Source organism: Pyxicephalus adspersus, chromosome 7, assembly GCF_032062135.1.
Source record: "Pyxicephalus adspersus chromosome 7, UCB_Pads_2.0, whole genome shotgun sequence".
Taxonomy (NCBI): Eukaryota; Metazoa; Chordata; class Amphibia; order Anura; family Pyxicephalidae; genus Pyxicephalus; species Pyxicephalus adspersus.
Window position 1 is genome coordinate 15,329,631 of NC_092864.1, and position 23,523 is coordinate 15,353,153.

At 42.2% G+C, this 23,523-nt stretch overlaps 1 protein-coding gene across 3 annotated transcripts in view; it reads right to left on the reverse strand.

The window, feature by feature from the left end:
- The window catches only part of RAB11FIP3 (RAB11 family interacting protein 3), a 68,385-nt gene that overhangs the window by 23,342 nt on the left and 21,520 nt on the right, over positions 1 to 23,523 (reverse strand). For all 3 annotated transcript variants that reach the window (XM_072417588.1, XM_072417587.1, XM_072417586.1), the window contains one exon: positions 5,617 to 5,710. In XM_072417588.1, coding sequence (XP_072273689.1) covers positions 5,617 to 5,710 — 94 coding nt within the window. The remainder of the gene's footprint in view (positions 1 to 5,616; positions 5,711 to 23,523) is intronic.

Here is a 23,523-nt window from a genome sequence, read left to right on the forward strand (position 1 = left end):
GTATACAGACATATTATGTGCCCTAATGGATCAGTAGCAAGACAAAAATACACTGATCGCATAAAGAAAAAAAAATACTGCAGCCTAATTAAAATGCAAAGCAAGCTCACTTTTACTCATGGCCAGATTCTAATCCAATACCTTTAACACAGGCTCAGGTGAATCTTTTAGTGGGAACACTAATTATCCTACCAGCATGTTCTGGGATCTGGGGGGGTCACAGTACCAGTAGGGAACCCATACGAACCCCAACTCCATACATTATGCAGTATTTTCCCCAGCTGGGTGGGAAGAAGCTGTAATGGGGTTGCAGTCCCCGGAACGTGACCCAACTTATCAGTAACTACGAAAAAACAGCCGGGTGATTACTGAAAAGCGCCAGGTGGTTCGCACCCAGCTAAAAAAAAGGGCATGGGGAGAACCCTGCAATGTATTAATTTACTAGAACTAGAACTCCTAGGATGTTGTAAGTTTTGCCTGAAAGGCTCTGTCCATTCAAAAGGGACCCCATGGGGGCTTTACTACTGCGATATCTGCACTAGAGTTTGCAGGCCATTAAATTCTGAATTTTTATTTTATATTAAGGAGAAAAGAAGCAGAGCAGCTGGAATCCACGAAGGTGGGCTGAAACAACCAAAAGCTCAAAAGGCAAAGTTGTGAGATTTTTGGATGAATTGACCTCATACAGCACAGCGGTGTAACAAGAAAAGACAAGCACTGAAATCTGCCAGCTAACAGTTAAAATGCAATACAAAACCGGTCAAACTGTTAGGGAAACAAAAAAGTTCTTAGTCCTGGAACCTCTCCCATACGATTAGAAGCTTAGGGACTATTCTTCAGTTTTCACCTGAACACGGTGAAAACTGAGAAGGGGGATTAGGGCTTTAGAAAAAGGTTGGGGAATTTACAATCCAAAACGTTGCCAAGTGACTGGCAACATGGCAAGACTTCATTAAAAAACCAAAGGAAGGGAAATTCCAGAATAAATCCCAGTGTTCTCAGACAATGGAAACCACCATAATGATCATATTATTAGCGGAATTTGAGGGCTAAAATAATGAGACAGTTGTGTCAGTGTACGGAAGGTGGCATATGATGGAATTGGGTAGGTGGGCATTGAATAGGCATCTTAACTGCCTGGAGTCCTTCAGAATCTACCCCAGGAGTTCTACAAGTTTCCCTTTCTATTTTGTATCATTAATGGTCATTATTATCCTCTGATTCTAAAATTGTAGCCACTTTCACCCAATAGGACTGATTTAATAAAGCTCTCCAAGACTGGAGAAGATAGACTATCATGGGAGAACCTGGGTGATCCACCAAAGCTAGCTTGGATTACTTAAAAAACATTTGCCATTAGTTGGCAAAAGTTTTCAGTCCTGGACCAGAATGTATTCCAAGTTTGCTAGATCACCCATAATCTCCCATGATAGTCCATCTTCTCCAGTCTTGCAGAGCTTTAATAAATCGGGCACAGTGTGTAAGACCTATTTCATAGTGCACATATGGGCATTAGGTACAAATATGGAGTATGTCCAATTTACTCATCTCCAAATAAGACAGCCATGAATAAATGGGAAGAGTTTTTGAAGTTTTTATTATAATGGAGCCAAACTCTGTGTCAATGGCAGACACAGGAAAATACATTGGGGTTAAAATTGAGGCTTGAAAGGTAGCCAGTTTCCAAAGGGGCAATATGGGAGATCACCTTGATGACTGAAACAGGGTGGTTGGGGGATCGCCTTCACTGAAGCAAAGGATGACCACTTCCTCTTGTGACTTGCCAAGTGTGAAAAGCAGAAAGTTTAGTAGAACATTTAGAAGAAAATGGTTTTTACTGATACCCTAGAAAAGCAACCCCTAGATTTATCGCTGGGTTGGGGCACGCATTGATGGTATCAGTTAGAAATCAACACTCTTCTAATATCATTTAGAAATGATTGACAGGTTCATTTGACCTGCACTTAACCTGGTTTTGAATTCCCAGAGACTGAGTAATTCATAACTGACGTCAACAAAACCCCGTTGACACAAGCCCTAATAATTGTCCAGAGTGGACCGCCAACGAATGGTGACTAACCTAGCAGTCCAACAATAAACCTAAAAATTAAGAATGAAAGCAATTTTGTAGAGCAGCAACCAGCTGTTTTTTCTTTCCTGAAGGGCAAAAATTATTTAAATGCTTTGCTTTTATCCCTATTTCAGTGGTCAGTCTGGATTCTTTAATCATTATTCAATGCAAGATTGCAAATTACCATCATGGTTAAGCCGCAAACACTTTGGAAGTAACGACTCTCGCCATGAGGTGAGTCTCCCCGCTGTGTATAGCAGATGTATTTAGCAGGCTTCAATGTAAAACAGCAAAACCCACCGGCCTTGCCGCTGCTGCTAATGACAGGTTTATCTGTGTAGAATATACACCTCATACCTGGACTGTTTGTTAAATCAGTTCTGAGTAATGAGACTCAGATTCATTAATATGTTCAGGAGCTTGCAAATCAGATATTTTTTTTAGGTGCCTATATAATACAAGGGATCCTTTATCTTTTATCATTGACCCCAATTATGATTTTGTAGGAGAAGAAGTCTGTAAAACCTATTGGCACCATAATAAGGTCCTGCAAAGGAAAGGGAAATCTGTTAACCTCTGTTAACCAGACCTGCTCCCCCCATGTTGACTTCCTACAGGCATTCCAGAGGTCCCTGAGTCCACCCTTAGGTCAATACAGGACATAGAAATGACATTTGGTAGGTTAAAGGAGGAAGGGCGCTATAAGAGGATCACTGGCATCTAACACACCGTTGCAAAGAATGTATCTGTTGCTTCTGAGGCTCAAAAAGAATGGAAGTCAGGTCAAAAATGGTAACCAAGGAATTACCATTAACATCAAAGTTCGGCAATGGAAGCCCATGTATTTCTCTCTTTACAGTTTTTCTTTAAAGTGGACCTGAGCTGAAAAAGTTAAGATTGGTTATCTTTTAGGGAGCATCTTCAAATGTAAATCTTGCTACCCTAAAAAAATATACCTTTAGTCTGGAATTCCCAAGTGAAGTCTCACAATATTTGAAATGAGATGTGGCAACATCACTACTGTGCTGATCACTGCTCTCTTTCCTGGAGGAGAAGCTGTACCTGAGGACCTGCAGTGCAAAGCCCTTCCCTGTTTCCTCCTTATTCATTTTGTGAATCTGGGACTCTTTTAGCCGTCCAACTGGTTCAAGACTTTTCCCTTTTACGTGACCGGTGGGCAAATGTGACATTAGAGGGCAAAGCCCAAATTATCTACCAACAAGGCACCACCCCACACACAAACAGTGCAACACAAGGTTGGGAAAGTCAGTATTGGGTTGCAAACAGACCACAGGTAATATTGGTGACTGGTCCTTTGTTCTCTCACAACTTCCACAGTACAGGACCTCTTTAAACTTATAATGAATAGAAGCCATGAGGTCTGCAAATCTCTTTGTACCATGAGCGATACAGATACCTCATTGAGATCTGCTCAGGCATGCTAAGAAGGAACAGAGACTATACACAGGTTCTTTGACCCCTCCAAAAAAAAGCAGGTAGGGCAAACTGCAGTATTTTTCCCCCCAGAAAAGAGTTATGTCTGAACTTGAGCTTGGTGATATCTCAAGAGGTTAGTTTTGATTAATTTGGTGCTTCTTTAGTATTTATTTTTTTAAGTGGATGAAGAACATTGAGATCTACCTCATATTTCCAAACCGACTGCCAGGAACAATATTTTATGATTCGGCAGTTTGCAGGCTTTCCAAGCCTGGGTCTTTAGGAAAGTTTAAGTCACCGGCACATGTAAGGCTCCTGCCAGGTAAACATATAATGTAACGTGTGTAGAAAAGTTAGAGAGAAGGAAAGTAGAGGATATGCAGGAAAATGAAAAAAATACGGATATGTTACACAATGTGGTATATGGATCTGACACACAGCAGTACCATTATGAAGGTATAAATATCTTACATGGTGGAACATCTTATTAGACATTTCCCTGGAAGAAAATTCCCCAATAGGCTTGCACAGAACAATGTTCCTACCAGTATTGTGTCACTTCCACCTACATTGTATCTTTTCAGATGCAAATCAGGTACTAAAGGATTTTCGGTTAACCTCATGTGTTTACAGGGACACACATGTCAACCTGGTATATTATGTGGATTTCAAAATGGAAATGAGTATACATTTGTAGAGAACCATTTTCCTTTTTCTAAGCAAAGACTACATGGCCAATGCCTGGCCAAATTTTATGTGGCTAGCCTGTAGAGGTAGCCTCGATCCCCAAATGTCATGTGGCTAGCCTCTAAAGAGCCTCTATTTGTAAATTATGTCATTAGCAAGGTAGAAAAGGAAACAGAACTGAAAAAACTTTGAGCTTTGAGGGATCAGCCGTTTTTGAGAGATCAGACGTTAAAACCAGTGGAGTGAAAGCCTGTGGGATGGTGGAAACTTAAATATTACTTTATATTTGAGCCCAAAAAAACTAAATTGCATTATATTCTGTATTGTGTTCTCCCCAGCTCTTTTTAGCTGGGCGCACCACCCGGCACTTTTCATTTACCACCCGGCTGTCATCAGACAATTTCTTAGGCAAAGTGACATTACTTAATCCAAGTGATTACACTCTTTACAAACACTACAAATCTGGGTCACAATAAAGGAACACTGGATGTTTGGGGCACAATAGAAAGAAAAAAGTGGTGCATACCAAGGGGGTGGAAATTACAAAGTTAGAACAAAGTAATGATGGGTGGCTGAAAGTGACCACAATTATAGGGGTTGCTGGATAGCCATTGCACAAACATTTGGAAACCCTTAATTTGTTGTGTTGCTTTGCCCCCCATTTTTAAATTATACCTGTAATGAAACGTACAAAGGGGTTATGATTGCTGAAAATGCTAGCTGCCTGGCTGTTATGCATATGTTCTTTTGTTTAACACCAACCCAAAACAGTTCTACAGGAAAGGAAAACTGGAGAATAATGCAAAGTCCTTCCATCCACATGTTTGCGCCTCCAAATCTGAAGGTTAATCCTTGTGCAGACGTACAATCGCCGTCACTCATAACAATTAATAATGATCATTTCATGCACTAGAAGGAAGAAACGTGAGCTGTACAGACAGGTTGTTCTGTCCTATGGAGCACGGGAGGGAAGAGAAGAACACCCTGCTGTGTGGACTACAAGTCCTAATTAGTGGAAGTTTAGTAATTGGGCACAGAGGATTGGTAAATTACATCATTGGACTTCTGTACTAACGCTAGACGTTCACCAAAACTAAATGCAAGGATTTATCAGTACTGGTGCCCCATGACATTTTACAAGCCTTTGTATCGAGCTTTAGCAAAAAAGCCAGAGATGTCAAAAAATACAGCCTTCAAGTTTTTAGAATGACAGCTTTGCTTTTAGCACTATACAAGCTTCAAGATTTGGCCATATAAATGAAGAATCAGAAATGCCAGCCAACAGAAAAATGCCAGACTATGGTGGATGTCATCAAAGTGTCGGTAAATTTAACGGCAGCTATGATTACTATTTGCAGCTGGATTGTGGCAGGAAAAGTCACCACCTATAAACACAAGAAAAGGGAAATACTGTCACTCACCTTCATTCTGGATTTCAGAGATACCCCGATAAAAGTCACGGAAATTTATTACCCCCAGCCCAGCTGGATCCAGGTACCCAGTGAGGTATTTTACCTGGAAGACAAAAGATAATATTAGTGATCAGATACAATACAGCCTCCTTATGCATGACAGGTTTAAAATAATTTTGTATTTTTATTTTAGTTTAAACAGGATTTATATAGCGCCAACATATTACACAGCGCTGTACATTAGATAGGGGTTGCAAAGGAGAGACAAATACAGACAGTGACACAGGAGGAGAGGACCCTGCCCCGAAGAACTTACAATCTAATTTTTATTATTATTATAAAAATATATCATACTCATAGCAAGCAACTTAAGAAAACATTGGCATTTATACAGTATATGAGAGCAGTTTTACCTGTATAAGGGTTTGTACAGCTATTCTAAAAGCAGCCACAGCCCTAACAATAGAACTGCGGTATGGAACGGCACTGACTAAGGTGATGTTTTATCTTCTTGGAGTTCAGATTTGAAGGTCAAGGTATTGAAGGTTTCAATAGAATACATTGCTTGATAGTCGCAAAGGATATAAATTTGCTTTGTACACCAAACACAGATATTGCCTTAGAAGAGACATCATCATTGTGCTGCCGATGCAGAAAGCAGAGATATAGGAGGGACAGGACAGGCTCATCTACTACAGGGGGGCTGGAACAGGACCGGTCACCCTGCACAAGAACATTGAGCAGCACTGTCTGGTCTTTATTACAGGAAGTTCCTACACAAAGGCAAAGTTTTACTTTCTTACTGCACTCTACTGTAATACACAAAGCACACTAAGAATACAAATGCCTCCTGTAGTAGGCATTTCACATATGGCAGGAACAGAAAATTAGACAAAGCATCCTTATGGATTCTAACATCACAGGCTTAGTGTACATTAACCTTTGGATCCCCAGAAGAACTGCAAATAGCAGTGACATCATTTCCCATTCCTTAATCAGCAGACAAGAGGTTGCTTAAAACTGCACTGCACCACTCTGCTACAAAGCTCTCTCCCCTGGCCAAAATAAATCTATTCCTAACATCAGCCATTCATCACAGAGCCATGTTTATTTTATCTAGAATGTACTTAACGGTTTCCATGCTGCAGAGAGTCTGCCGGCTGAAGAAGTCCGGTTCAGTAGCATGTTAATATAAAACCAAGCAGTAAATATAACCAATGCAGTATTCTGCTGTGGGCAGGCGGCAGCCCGTCTACAGGTGGATAGTTACTGAAAAGTGCCGGGTGATGCGCCCATCTAACAGAGGCTGGGAGAAAACTGCAATTAATACCAGGGCCTTTGGACTTGTTTGAGCAGAACAAAAAATCAAACCTTGACACCTCAAAATCAATACGTCTTTATGACACCCCTGCAAAACAACAAAGCACAGTACACAGAACGGAGGAAAAATCTGATGAATGAGGTGCTTCTGATAGAGGTTATTTTAAGATCGGTGTCCATTAGGGTTAAATTAGCAGGCTTTTGGATTGTGTCAATCGCTTGTTTATTCTGCATTTGAAACACTTTCAAGATCATTCACGATTTTATCTGCGCCTGACCTCAATCTCACCCGGTTGTCCCAGTTGTAGAGACTTCCCTGTTCCTTTCTTTGGGACAGGAATTGATGGGAAATGCATGCCAACCAAACACTTAAAATAAACCCATCACCAAAACTTTTACTTAGGGTAGATAATCGTTTACCCCTCCTTTTCTGTGTTTACTGCCATGGCGGTACAAAGCAGAGAGGAGCCGCATGACCTGGAGTAGGTATCCCACGAGGCTTCAGGATTTCCCCAAATAAAAAAAAAAAAAGTCCAGTTAGATTGGCACTCCTTGTTTTTTTACATTTACAAGAGGATAGGTCACCCGATCTCTTATCTGGGCAGTGCGAGATCAGGTGCCTTAGGCAGAAGGAAGAAGATGGCGGTGCACGGTGCGCCCTTTTTGCACCAAATGAAGGAAGATTCAAGGACTGAAATCGAGGCCGGATCGGGGGCTGTGCAGAATTAAAGCAAGGGCTCATTTTTATTTTAAAATAAAAGTTCCTCCATTTTAAGGGACAAATGGCAAATCCGATCTATTATTACTGTCCGTCTCACTGTCCCCTTGCAACTGTTCACTTTATTTCTTATTGAACTGGAAGTGAGGTGAAATCTCTCTAACCGATGAACCGCAATAGATTTATCCAAAAATAAACATTAAATCAGAAATCCTACTGCCTAGTAGATCAGAGTACTGAAGAAAACGCTTCTTCTTTCTAGGAGTTCGCTCACCGTACACGGTTATTTACTTATAAACAGTTGACCCTTTAGCCAATACTCCGTGAACTCCTAGAAAGAAAACACTAACTGAGCAAGTCCATTATCTATGGCCATGTTTAACCTGCTGAACAAGAAGTTCCTTCAGGCTCTCGCACCCCTCCCATTCAGAAACATAAATGTTCCTGTCAGCCAATCTCCAGTGCCGCTTTCCTCTGCTCTTGCCAATTTCTTCCACCCCGCTGCTGCTCCGATTAACCCTAAGCTGGCCACAAAACGCAGGACGCCTTCTCCAGCCTTGCACAGATGTAACCATGATGGAACTTCTGACACTCCATGCAATGAGCCCACACAGACTCTCACCTACCCACACACACACCGCCTGACAAACCTGACATAAAAAACCAAGAACGGCATTTAAAGGGAACCCAGAACAATGCAAAAAAATAAAGGCTTCAAAATAGGTAATCATAACTCAAAGGCTAATCACAGAGGCTTATTTATAGCACACATCCATGAGAAAGTACACACACACCTCAAGGCAATTGTGGTTTTGTTAACATATTTCAACAGGAGATCTTCAGGCAAACAGTGCCTACAGATAAACTTCAAATCCATGAAATTGGAATAAGGTGGTTTGGATTACAAAGCAATGATTGGGACCTCCTTGGGCACTATGCAGGTGGTCACATTGCTTGGGCTGTGATGGGATCAAAAGATCTAAAGTTCCACTTTAAAAGTTTGCGAATAGTTTTGGTTGCCGGCACATCCCGGGTGCTCCTGAGACTGCTTGGACTAAGACTCCCACAGGGGCGTAATTCCCAGCCCAGCCAATCAAGATGGTCAAAGATCCGAGTGAGGAAGAAGATGGCGGCGCCTGTGATGGAACAAGGACAGGTGCGTATAACCTAGGTAAGGTTCCGCTTAAAAGACCTCAGAAGGTGTTTTAGATGTGCAGTTAGGAATTTTTGAAAATTGTGCAAATATATAATTTCTGCCATTTCACTGTATACAACGTAGATTTTAATGCAGGCTGCGTTCCATAGCACGGTGCGGCCATGTTTCTTTTCTTCTTCCTCTCAGAGTTGCTCTTCTGCCATCTTGATTGGCCATGCTGGTATGATGTAACGCCTGTGCAAGAGGGTGGCACACACATGGGTAGAGCTGAGTTTCCCTGGCTACCAAAGGAGATGCTGCACATGCGCAGCTCAGCTTTGTGGTGCAATCAGGCAGGTAAGGCATTACTGAGGAAGGGACATCTCTCTTTCAATAATGACCTTCCCGATCAAGCATTTGTCAACTGTACTCCCACTTTAAATGACTGCTGACTGGCAGGCCCAGCAAATTGAGCCCAAGAGCTTACCATTTAAGGCTAAATGAAGTCACCCAGAACCCCAAAAATTACACAGCAAGGTACCTCTCGCAAATGTGCACACACAGCACCAATTTAAATTGCATAGATGGGGTTACCGGAAAAAGTCTGTGTTTTACCCGAGAAGAACATTAGAAAGAGAATACAGTTAGCTTTTTAGCCTGTAGGCCAGGGCAGTCCGGCTGCAGGGTTGAGGGGCCACAAGCAGACCAGGATTTTCACAGAAGCAAAGTGATTTTTTTGCATTCCAGGGGACAAAAGGTTGCTGATGTCATCCTCGTCTAGGCACCTTAGGCGTAAGACAGGGCATGCAGGGCGAGTAGAATTCTAACTTTAATCCCACAGAAGTACAATCTGAAGAGACTTGCTAGCGGGAAGGGCAGAAACATTTAGTGCGGAAGAGACATAAGAGTCTCTTCAGTAATAAAAGCCCAGCCGCCAGCAAGAATTTTTTTTACCGTAAAGTTCAACTTTAAGATCTCCATGCTCTTCAAGCTAGGAAAGAAAGACAGTTCTTGTTTCATTCATTTCATAAAGAAGAGATGCCGGAACGTCACAATACAACTGTTAGAAATAACACAGCCCTGTATATACAAGAGGAATGTAAATACCTTCAGAGCTGGGTTTTGGAAAGGGAAGATGGGGAGGGGGAAGATCAACCAGACAAGAAAATCTTGTCCAAGTGGAACAGGTCCCAGTAAGATAAAAGACGGTGAAAGAGCCAGCTCCTGCCTCCCATGTTTACCAACAAAGAACATTCATGTTTATGTCCAAGTAGGCCAGATGCCTTAGGGTGACGAAATGGTGTCTGAAAGTCCAACCGTCCTCCATGGTTAATGCCCAATTTTGTCCGGTTACGCCTTCTGAAGGATGCCTGACAAAAAACCTGAGCTCCACAGGGACTGGCTAAAAAATAATTTTAAAAAATTGTACACAAGCCTGTGCGGGGGCAGTTGTATGATGTGGGGTGCCTGCTGGACCAGAGCTATAATGTGGGGGGTGTCTGCGGGGCCAGAGCTATAATCTAGGGGTGTCTGAGGGGCCAGTGCCATAATGTGGGGGGTGTCTGGGGGGGCCGGTGCTATGATCTAGGGGAGCCTTTCCGGTGCTATGATCTAGGGGAGCCTTTCCGGTGCTATGATCTAGGGGAGCCTTGCCAGGGCCAGCGCTATGATTTAGGGGGAGCCTTGCCGGGGCCAGCGCTATGATCCGGGGGAGCCTTGCCGGGGCCAGCGCTATGATCCGGGGGAGCCTTGCCGGGGCCAGCGCTATGGACTGAGAAATGCATACGGTACATGACAAATCTTATAAATTCTGAAAACACAAACCAAGGATCATTCACACCCCTGGAAAAGGTTGTCTGCCAGGCGACTGCTGCTCAATACAAGCAAAGGCTGTGTGGTTTTGGTTTTTTTTTTTGGGTGCTAATTTTAAATCACATTTGCATTTTTTGTGCTTTTTTGGGCCCGACGATGAAGCACACTCATGGAAAATGAGTGCTGTTGCTATTATTGCTCAACATGTCAAGTTAATTAAGTTAAGTTCCACAGGCAGGTTATTGCAAAAAGGGACAAGCAATGTCACCTCCGCAATAATTGGTCTTCAGTGTTCTCCCCAGCCTCTTTTAGCTGGGTGCACCACCCGGCTGTTTTTAGGTGGTTACTGAAGAGTTGGGTCACAATACTGGGACTATCACCCACCTACAATTTCTTCCCACCCGGCTTTAAAAAATGTCTGGGTTCAACACTGCGTCTTACCTGCCTGATCGTGCCAAAGAACAGTCAAAATAGCCGAGCTGTGCACCAGGATACCTGGTAATCCCAGCTTCTCCTGGGTATACCAAGAGTGAATAAACTCAGTTCAAGTTACATCATCCTGGCCAACCAAGTTGGCTGACAATCTGGATGCAGAAAAAAAAAAAAAAAATAGAAAAGGCAACTGTGCCCCACGATGAAACAGGGACAGGACACGGAGCTTGAAATCAATACCAGTGGTCTCCAATGTGACTATCAAAGTGGCGAACGCTATCTGGCGATCTGTAAAGTGGTGGCAGTAGAAGTAAAACCACCAGTAAAGAATAGCAAATATTTAATAATATAATGGTCAAGTCAGCTGGTTGTCACTTATGATAGGTAGGTCAAGAATGCCAATATTTCTGCATAACGGCACTTTGAATAGAAATAACTCACAGCAAGGCACGTGCTTTGTCAACACCGCCGGCAGCACAAAGATGTAAATGATTTGTGTTTGAAAGCGTCTTGAGTTGAGTTAACACTGTGACAAGCAAAATTAATTTTTGCATGATATGATATTGCATGAACAATAATGACTGAAATTCCAGCTATAACATTCTGTAGAAGGGGTTTATATCACTCAGATATGAGTGATTGTTACTACCGCTGTTTATTGGGTCAATTACTATTACCTTTTAGATGGAAAGATGAGTAATGGCAGACAATTACTCTCAGGATAGCTTCCTAAAGTATCTACAGGTGTTTTCCCAAGCCCCTTTTAGCTGGGCGCACCACGCGCAGTTTCCGGTAACCACCCGGCTGTTTTTGTGTGGTTACTGAAAAGTTGGATCTACAGTTTCTACCCACCCAGATTTAAAAAAATTTCTGTGGAAAATACTGTTATTTAATCTCAATTACACTTTTACACTGGCCACCTTTATTCCTGCTGACATCTACCGAGTTGAATAATGTCCAGCATCATTCAGAACACTTCTTGTGGTCCAGGCTGTCATGGACGCTCCCAGTGGGGATGTACAAATATCACAGCTTGGGCTCACAAAGTCACAGTTCTCTACATTGAGGACCAATTGCCAAGCCTGGAGATGAAGACCTGAGGACACTAAATGATCATCCTGCAGACAGATGGAAATGGGTGGGTGGTGGTGGGGTTACTGCAGTTCTGATATACAGTGCACTGATAAACCAAAAAGGTTGCAAAGGGTCCACGCATAGAAAACAAAAAGGACCCAACCGTTTCTGAACTCCCCCTCTCTGTGCTCCAGGCCCACCATCCCACCCCCAATGAATTTGGTATCTGCACAGTGAAAGGACAGTGTCTACATTCAATGGGAAATCCCAACATCTAAACCTGTGCATCAGATTGGTTCCGCAGTATCCCAATCTCTGGCTAATTATGGCTATTTATGCTCCACCTGGGTGCATTCCAGACAAATTAAAACCCATAAAGTGTGCGCTGGACCTATCATTAAAGTGATAAACTACAACTAAAGCAACCCACGGTCATCACAGGTAAACGTGACTTCTGACTGCCGTGCCTGTAAACTCCCCCAGATGTGTGCACCCATTCAGTTTCACAAAATACCAAATCCATTGCAATTCTTTGACATCAATAGAAACATATTCATTTCATAATGGAACATTTTCAAAATTATTCATGTGACAACAACGGGTGGGAAAAGGAGAGAGGTTTAATATCTGCCCACATGTAAAATCATTCTTCTCACGGGTAGACTTTTTATATTTTAATCCTGGATTGTTCCTATTATAGAATGTGACATGACTATGGACGCTGTAAATGCAATGCCGTGCTAAATAGGAAATGCTGCTAAATGCCAGCAACCAAACACAAACCAGCTTTTAACAAAGTGGCTATGCTAAAGAAAGCTGATTGGCTGCTTTGAGTATAAGGCATTTCTGGTTCAGCTAACATTCCAATAGAAAACGATGTAATATGACCTCTTAAAGTGGAAGGTGGTTATTGCAGGAAGGGACAGTTCTTGCAATAACTAATAAATAATAATCACCTGCCTGATCATCGCCAGGCTGTCAAATTTTGTGGAGATGCTCACTCACCCAAAAACAGCTGGGTGTTTACTGAAAAGTGCCGGGTGATGCGCCCAGCTAAAAGGGTCTGGGGAACGCTGCAACGGGTATGCCAAGATCAATATCTGGACCACATCAGTTACTTACCCGACTGTGCATCCATCAACCAATGCATGGCCACCGTCACATACAAAATCCCATATCAAACACCATTGGCCGATTCAGTAACTTCACAAATCTGCAACAGTAATCTGCTAACACAAAAAACTAAAAATCCTCCCCAGGAAATGATCAACTTTTCACTGAATACCAAAATGGAAATCTCACTTTTCAAGGACATGGTTACCTTTACTCGATGCATTGTGTGTGGGAGACAAAAACAATAGACCGTGAATGTAACAAAGCCAATAATAGGCCTCGATATACACAATAGAAATATGCGTATTACAAAAAGAAAATCAATATATAGATCGATATGCTGCTGAGCTACAAGTCACATGATCAGATAGTCAGCAGGAAGATTGCGTTAAAGTGAAACCTGCAGAGAAAGCCGAAACTGAATAACAGAACCCCTGCTGGGCCAACCTAAAGCTGAAGTAACCTGGCCCGAAATGCATTAGCATATCATTAGATGTGTGAAGATGGGGTCACCTCTAAGATGTGCAACTACCCAAATGTAAGCACTGGATGACTACAGGTCCCATTCCCGGCCCTCAGTACAGGTTTCTTCTAAATGTTTGTTATTATTCATAATGATGGCCTTTGTATTATTTTATTAAATGTTCTGCCCAAAGCATAAAAGGATTGAGCATGCTATGCTTTGAAAAGAATTGCACACCAATTAGTGTTGGGGTGCCATTAGGAATAAATAAAAACCCAGCACACAATCACATGTCTTTGATACAAAGTACAACTGAAAGCAAACTAAAAACCGATGGCACAAGATGATGGTGGGCGGACCAGGATATAAACGTGAACACTGGGCTGAGCATATGTGTTTATTTTTACAGAGGGGGGAATAGTGGGTGACGCACATTCCAGTGACAATTAGAACAAACTTTCCAACCCATCCAATAACTCTTCTCTTAGAAGATGGCCAGAGGGTATATTGACAGCCAACAGAATGTGTAAATGTCCCAAAACTGCAGTCCATTGCCCACTCAACCCCTATTCAGCTGCAAGCCTCTCATAATACCGGGTACGTCAGCCCTAAAACAAATGTAAGTTATCAGTATTATCCCCGCAGGAACTGACCTATCTTTTCAATGCAATATGATTGGACAACTTGCCCAACAGGCAGCTGTAATGCCCAATCACAAACCACCCCACAGCCAAATTCCCCGTGTGCCCCTTCTTATCCTCATCCCCATACCCATTCGTAATGATGAATCTTGGAAAAAAGAAGAGTTACTGTGAATTCTATACAGCAAGTGTCAGGGCTAATCACAGAGATTACCAGGGATGTCTAATCAGGACTGGAAACGCAGTTCTGATTCCAATGAAATACATCCATGCTTATTCACCACGCTTCCATGTGTTGAGAACGAAGAGGCTGTAAGATGCTTCCTTGCTTTCCCTTCAAATGTTGCTGTAATCCCAGCTTTCATCCTCAGCAAAGTAACTAATCTAGCACTTGCTGATCTAGCGCTCCTGTACAGAAAAAAACATGGCACTTTCTTTGTCCTGAAGCTTACCAATGTCATACAGGTATGTATTCCTTTAAAGAGACCCCGTCATCAATACCAACATCTGCAGGTAAAAGCAAAAAAAAAAAAAAAATCAAGCACTCCTAGGAGTGTTTAAATACTAAGTATGCTGGCCCAGCTCCTCCACATCTTCCCTATTAAATAACCTATGTAGCTGCCAGGAGGAAAAAAAACAGAATAGTATAGACCAGAGAAGCGTTCCCAAGCTTTTTAACATAGGAGAACCCTTGAAATGTCTTTCATGACTTCAGGGAACTCCTGCACATAGCACGGTTCAGTTCTATGGAAAGAGGAGAACCAGCAGAAGGGACCAAACCGAATCCTCCACCATTGGAAGATGGCGGTCATCATGGGGCATCAATAAATAATGTTAGGGGACCAATGTACACATTATAGATTATTACGATAGCCTGTCTTGGGTGATGATCATCTAGCTTTACATCCTGCGGTTATGTAGGGAGGCGGGTCAGAGGGAAAAAAAATTGCAGCACTGGACAAGGGCACCCAAAAATCCCAGAAGTGTCCACCGTCAGTTTTTTTAAGGCCTGAAAGAAGGGGAGGTTGGAGAAATGGGATTGGAGAGAAGAGTATACACCAAGACTAGTTATAAAAGTGGAACCAAAGACCCGCTTAGAAAGGCAACGACCAGATTTTTTTCGCAGAAAGCAGCAGACGATGTCCCTTCTGCTTATATTTACAAGAAATGCTAGATACAGAGGGGGCTTTTAAGGCTTGCAATTTCAGTTGAGTTTACTCAGATAAAGAATATAATATAGATCAAGAAATACATACTTAAGCTTTTAACAATCTCAAAAACAATAACAGTTGCAACATAGATGATATTTTGGTTATTAATTTGCGATGAAAAATAGTATTGCAGTCTCCAAACCCGACATGTTTTGCCGATAGGCTTCCTCAGGGGATTGTTTAGAGACACTCCCTTCTGCAACAACCATTCCTACCCACCTGACTACTGTCCAGCTGTGCAATCCGGGGTTCCTGTATGCATGCCGGGAATGAACGCACACCTGTGCGGTAGTTACATCATCCCGGCACAACAAAAGATCATAAGGAGGAAGAAGAAAAAAAGAAAGATGGTGGCACTCTGCGATGGAACGGGCATAGGTGAGTGTAGCGGGCTTAGTTCTGCTTACAGGGCCACATGCAGGCAAGGAATTTGGGAAAAAATATAATTTTCTGCATCTTTGTAGTCATTCCCTAATAGCATTACCTTGACTAGAGAATTCATGACCCTTGGGAACTGGAATGGGACACCCCGGGAATACATGGTCATTTTAAAATCGAATCTATAAAATTTGGTGAAGGAAGCATCTGAAAATTGGGAACCTATTACAAAATGTCCTTCAAATTCCACATTCGAGTAGTTTTTCTATAAGTGGACTTTTTCCTGTTGCTGTGAGAACATCAGCGTCACTAAACAACAAAAGCTTTGGGTGTCAATAGAAAATAAAGCCCACAAAGGACATACGCGCTCAATACAAACTAAAAGTGACTAATGTGCTTATGCAGGGGTCACAGACAAGTGTCATGGCTCAGCTTGAGCTCTCTGATAACAAGAGGCTGGTCACAATAGTGGTGCCATTAACAGAACCCATTGCTATGCCCCCAGGGTCACATGACTGTTCTTGCCTCACAGCACTGGATTGCATGACAGTGGTGCGCACACAATAGCGTGGTAACCAAACCCTCTCCCACTGGGCTCTCATTACTTCCCAGAATCCTCCTGGGCATTACAAGCAAAACACGGATACTTGGTGGAAAAAAAAGGTAGGGGTTTAACTCAAGTCCCTAAAGATCAGAGCGGCAGATGTGACAATGATGCTTTCACGCAAAGGAACGGCAGGTGCAACGCATTCCTCCGATGTCATTCCAAAGAAACAGATCTAATTGCATCATTCTGCCCACGTACATTACAATCTAGTTTTGCTTTTTTTTGTAATGTATTGGTAGAGATAGAAAGAAAATGAGAACATTAGAGGACTCTGAAATCCATCTACTAGAAAAAGGACGATGCTGCTGTGCAATTTTCATGCAAACAGCGTTGTCACCCGGGTGAAAAAAAAAAAAAAAATCACAGATCGACAGGCATTACAACTACAGCAGTCAGAAATAAACAAATCTGCATCAATTATGTCAATTTTTCAGAACTTTAGCTCTGCAAACAAAAACTGAGCAGACAGGATTCTTATTGCAGATGTGTCAGACGACGTCTCTTTTGCAACCTACCTACATGTTCACAACCACAAGGTGAACACGTGCATGTGTAGGATGCCAGGATATGCAGGGACTAAATAAACCCCCCACCCCGGAATGTGCAGGAGTTGTGCCATCCCCCAGCCTGGGCATTCAAGAAGGCCAAAGTGTTAACACGGAGAAGGACCGGATTGCAGATGGGAGTGCCGGCGATACAGCGAGGACAGGAGAGAGTAAATTTTAAAGAAATGCAATCAGAAAGGTTTATTTTAATGCAAAACAGACAGGAAAAGAACCTGCTCGATTGCATTTTTTCCTTTTAGATCTGCGTCAAATAAGACCACTCTGTTCTTGAGTGCAATAATAGCCATATACGCTGCATGAATCCAACCGGATTGCGGCACTTGCAATCGATATATCAAATTGATAATGTCCAATTGTTGGTAGATCAACATTCAGAAGAGAGCGCTGCAATGGGAGCACTGACAGCAAAACCCACACAGCTATGCTGGTTGTTGTTGTACCCAGCAAGGAAAGCTCCTGTTATCTGGTGAATTAGCTCTGCTAAATGGCGATGTGCTGGTAGATGGGTGCCTGGCCCATGTAAATGATCAATATAAAAATATATCAATCTTTTACCTTGTTGTGCACCCATAGACCAGTAAAGTTCTGTTGGAAAGATCAACATACAGCCAAAGCTCAAACACGAAAAAACAAAACACACGCAAATGCGAGGTGCACAATACAGACGCATTCCATCACAGACTAAACAACGACATCACAAACCCTCTGTATATATAGAAAGCAGAACTGTGAAAGCAGCTGACATTCCGGTATTTCCATGCAGACGGGGGTTATTTAAGCCAAGAACAATATGTCTATATTTCATTCGTGCTTTGTGTACGAGTCCTTGTGACCAATTCACCTGTGCAGACAGAAGAATAACATTTACCTGCGCTATTGTCTGCAGCCAGACGAAGGAGAAATCACAATGGTTACATGCCACCGGTCAATGCACAGATATAATGATGTCACTACAAAATATGCGGGACCAGTAATTGCTTTGTTTTTATCGAATTGACATTTTAATTTGGCCAGGTGCCATCAGCCAGCTCAGGAAATTTTACACCGGGGAGAACTCTTCGTCCGAGTGCGAGGGATCCGGTGCTGTGCTCCAGTGGACATGGAATGAAGTGCGTTTTTGCTATGTACACACATCAGATCACCATCGCTGGAAACGATCTTTCGTGATCAATTTCAGCAACAGATAAAGAATGAGTGCTGTACACACAGTACCATTCTTATCTATAGAGAGGCGAGGACGAGTGGGCAGCACCTGCGGAGCTCTTATCCAAAGCAAAGCACAAGGGTCGTTCCCAACTGGTCAACCCGCCACACCATCGGGGGACCTCTGTACACGTCAGAGCGACAATCATCTGACGTGTATCCCTACCTTTAGATTTGTGCTTGCTTGAGCATTCAAGTTCTTGTTCCTGACAAGGACCCTATTGGGGATTTACTTCCTAATTTCCTGCCCTCCCCAGACCCATTCCCTCTACAGCTGCACATTGCAATGTAAAAAACTAAGCACTGTGCGATGCGCATTGCATTAGAGTTGCTCTGCCCCTTAAAATACATAAATATGTTCACAGTTGTAAAACTGTATAGACAGTTATGTGATCCGTACACGCAGCACAGACACTAATATTTACTAGTGGAAACTTTGCATTTTCTTACATCACCTCTTCACCTTCAGCCTACTCATTGGAAAATCTATCAGCATCATCACACCTCAGCTCAATAAATAAAGAAGCACCCAAGGTTGCAAAAGTAAAAAACGTGAGAGTTACATAGGTTGAAAAAAAAAAAAAAAAAAAAAAAAAAAAAAAGACATAAGTCAATAAAGTTCAACCACTAGGGAAAAAAACATATCCCAGATATAAAACCCTATGGATAATGTTAATCTAGAGGAAGGCAAAAAAATCCCTGGTACAACTTGCTCCAACAGGGGAAAAAATTCCTTCCTGATCTCGTGAGGCAATCAGATTTTTCCTGGCTCAACAGTCTCCGTTATCTTTACTATAAAGCTTTAATCCGCCAGTTATATTCCATGCTTTAGGAAAAGGCTGTTCTTTTCTAGAAGCCATCTATAGAAACCTGGTAAAACTATTTCCTGAGGGAGCCGATTCCACCTTTTTACAGACCTATATCACAAAAGTGGCTGAACAAAATGATGATTTCTTGGCCAAGTTCTACTTTCTGATCCTTTCACCTTGCTTGCTGTCTGCATACATCAGTTCATGCAAATCAGGCATTTTATATTTATTGCCCCAGTAAAAAAAATCTCTGGCTTCCAAGGGGCATCTAATCCACTGACATGGCATTCTGTTTGCTGGTAAATCTTAGAATGTACAGGCAAGTACTGTTCTCCCAGAGGAAATACACCCTTTTCCTAGTTGAAGGAAAACCAAACCTATAATTAGCTGATCTTCACACTGCCTGCAGCCTCCGAGTGCTCTCTGTATGCTCGCTTGTCTCAAGGCGCTGTGTTACTTTCTTGTTATATAAGAGACGCTTACCAGAATCCATCAGAAAAATGTCACTACCTCTTCTCTGCTGAATGTAGACTTAGGAAATGCTCATTTTTCATTTATTATGACAATGGCAGTATAAAACTAAAACTAACAGATTCTAGGGATGAGGGGTTGGAGTGACCAGGTATGGTCCAACCCAGTGTTTCCCAACCAGGGTTCCTCCAGAGGTTGCTAGGGGTTCCTTCAATTATTGATGATGCCAGCAAAGTTCTGGGCCAATGTCACTTGGTAGAGCCCCCTGCATGACTCTAATGATCTTTTAGTGGTCTATAAGGTGGTATTTTAGCCCACACTGTAAGGGTGAACGTTCCTGCTGGCTACCAACATCAGAGGTTTCATCAATATCAAGGTATATCAAGGGTTCAATAGTTGTAAAAAGGTTGAGAAAGATTGCTCTACTTAATTGGCAGCCGTGAGTCTGCCTGGGGCTGTTGATATCAAATACAAAAATGGCAACAGTCTTAGGGTTTTTCAAGGTCTATACAAGGGGTTTTCAAGGTCTATACAAGGGAAGCTTTTACAAATAAATGACATGTATAAAATACAATAAATGCACATAAAATAGCGGTGGAAATGACTGCTCTTACAACAGGGTCTTTAAGTGTGAAATGACACCACAACCCCCCATCCCAATCAACTGATATTTACCTTTTGATTACTCCACTGCCACTCCAGATTCTACGGAAACCATTGCAAAATACACAACCCCCTTCCCTCAACAGAATCCTTGGAATCTCAGCAACAAACACAAAAGCCTGAAACATTGGCTGGGGAGGTTTGAAAGAACCAAACAAACTTTGATCTTGGAGCAACCAACCCACACTGAGAATTTTAGACCCTAGTTAATCCTTAAAAATAAGAGGAGTGACCACGCTCACCAACATGGTGATGGATCCCTGAATTTGATTCCCACCAAAGATGCCACTTGCATCGAGTTTGGATATGGATTTTCTGCAAGGGTCCATTTTGGCTTATAATTCTCCACAATTTTACCCAAATTTGTGTTTTCTATGGCTGTAGTATGAACGATTGCAAGAGGCAGAAACCATGAACAGTTCTATAGATTCCATAAAGTTCTGCAGAATACATTGGTTCTATACAGTACAAAGGAGTAAAATAACTAGCACAAGCAAGAAAAAGGGTACTCGACCCCCTCCCCATATTTCAGCTTTGCCATAAACTCATTCTGAAAGGTCGGCACCTCTCCAACAAAGCACAAAGACTACACAAACTAAAGAGAAGTTATCAGTGGGGGTCAAACAATGTTAACAATCCAGCTTTGTTTTTAGAGAAAAGCCCTTTACAAACCTGCCAGGCGGATCTTTCTTTGTGAAATGACCACAGACTAACACACTCCTTTAAAAACATTTATCCTGCATGTATGGGGTTGATCCAGCCAAAGGTGGGGTGCAGAAAAATAAAGTTGTATAGAATGCTGCCACAAATCTGGAGCTCTACTACTATACTAAATAAATGTTTAATTCACAGAGATTTGGTAGTAACTATTTAACCTTCATGGAGACTTTTGCATGGAAAACCAAAGCTTATACCACTTTTAATTGGGGATCAGGTGGGTGTTTACTGCAAAAAGGGACATGCCTTGTCCTTGCTGCAATAATTCCTACCTGCCTAAATGCTGTTCGGCTGTCAAATTGCACAACTCAGCGTTTGTTGCAAAGGATGCCTAGCTATCTAGAACTCATCATGGCCCAGCCAATGAAGATAATCGAAGATTGAAAAGCAAAAAAGATGGCGGCACCTTCAATGAAATGGGGACACTGGGTTTAGTCCCACTTGAAAGACCTCTGTGACTTTCAAATTGCAGTTAGTATTATAGGAATTGTCTACGAGTGAACATATCACACAACAACAACACAATCCAGAAGTTGAGGTGGCGGTGTAAATTGATCCGCTATCAAACACTGGTGGATCTGCCATCCCATCTGTTTCAATTCAGATACCCGGTTCATCACGGGTTCCCCTATGGGCACCAGAGCTGAATGAAGAGGTTCGGCCACTCAAGATGACCAAAGATCAGAATGAGGAGGAGAATGAAAAAGATGGCGGAACCTGTGACTGGATTAGCTCTACTTTATAGAGGAATGAGGAGTGTGGGGTTAGAGGAACCGCAAGAGATCACCTATGTCCAAATCCTTATTGGGAAGACAACAACTGTGACGTCCAGGGGCGTCCTCTAAAGCTTCACCAGATCTGGACATTTGGTAACTGCAAAAATTTTAAGATCCAACTAGAAGTGAGGTGAGATCATGTGAACAGAGCACAGACAGCAAACAAAGGTGTTAAACCTTCCCTACACTAATAAAAGAAAAAAAAAAAAGTTTGCTGTTACACAATTGGATTTATTTTAGAAGGTATAAAGAGGAAAAACCGGTCCTGGCAACCAGATTTCACCACACTGGAGTCAGTATATATTTATATGCTGATCCTTACTTTAATATTAAATTAAAAACCCAAAGTTTTCTACTTTTTTTACGCAGAGATTTGCCCCCACAGTACTTTTTTCTGCCCCTAGATGACCACCATCATTCAAACCATTTCCTTGCATCAGAGTCCAGATTTTCCTCCACCTGCCTTAGCCAGGGATTGGACAGTAAAAGGAGAAGCAGCACAGTGATAATCTCATATCAGTCACCTTGCTTTCTCTCCTCTCAGCATGCTTCCTATCAGCATATGAATTAGCTCTTAATTCTGCTTCTTTCTCTCACAATTCAGCCCCACTGTACAAGTACTAAAAGAGGCTGATACTAGAACAAAAAATTAATTAAATGATGTATGATGTGTATGACCACAGAGCTGCATTTTATGTCATATTTATATAGAGTTCAGATCACAAAAGCCGGAAGCCGTTACTCGTCAGTCATTACCACCAAGCTTGGTGTGGTCGGAGTATTCTGCTGTAAGAAGCACTTGTTCCACTTGAGATTAAATGAGTATATGATGGCAGCTATTAGAAAGACATTACAGAATTATGATAAAGAGTCATATTTAAAGGGAAGAATTGAGGTTAAGCACATACATGTACATTTCAAGCGTGCAAGGAAGTGTGAAACCTGCAGGCTTCCTAATTTTTCCCCGTCATCAGCAGTGGGTAGTACAAAACCACTAAACCCCATTCATTTTTTATGGGAGGCCAAGGAGGAGATGCTATACATACATGAGGCTTGATCAAAAATTTGCCTTTTGTGCTTAAAAGAGCATCTATCCAATTACAGCACAGGAGAGGGCATCAATAAATGGGCCAAAAAAAGGATCACATCAGAGTTCAGCTCCAATCCACAAAAGAACCAAGCTTTCATATTACAAGCCTGGGTCTACTTAGAAGCACACCTTTGTAGGTGTACAGGTCAAGGTAACAAGGTCAGTTTAATGCCCCCTTGCATAACCACATACCCACCTTTCCCATACTATAAGGGTATGAAGACAGCAGGCACATGACAGCAGGTACATTGGCCCAAAGTGGTCACACTGCACTTGAGAACAACCCCGAGCTCTGTAAAAGCTCCAACAAGTGGAATCCAGAGCTTTGACAGGGCAACTTTACCTCGACCCTGCAGGCCAGGTATGAGCTGATTGGGGAGCAAAAGTAGCAAAACTAATACCTTGCCCAAAAACGTGCAAAGTGCTGGTTTATTTTGGTAAAAGTTTGCAAGAAGGTTTTTTTAAAGTGAAACTAAAATCCCACAGTCAGAGAGGGGTTTGTTGTTGTGATGTCCCTTCTGCAATAACTGTTCTTTCCTGCTTGATAGGAGCGCGGCTGTTTTTATTGATCTGCGCATGTACCCGGCTTCGCTTGAGCATGCCGGGACAAACTCCCACGCACGACTTCAGTCATGCTGGCCTGACCAATCAAAAAAAATATAATTTTAATTATGAATTTTTCTGTTCAGAACATTCAAACACTAAAATGAAATGTCC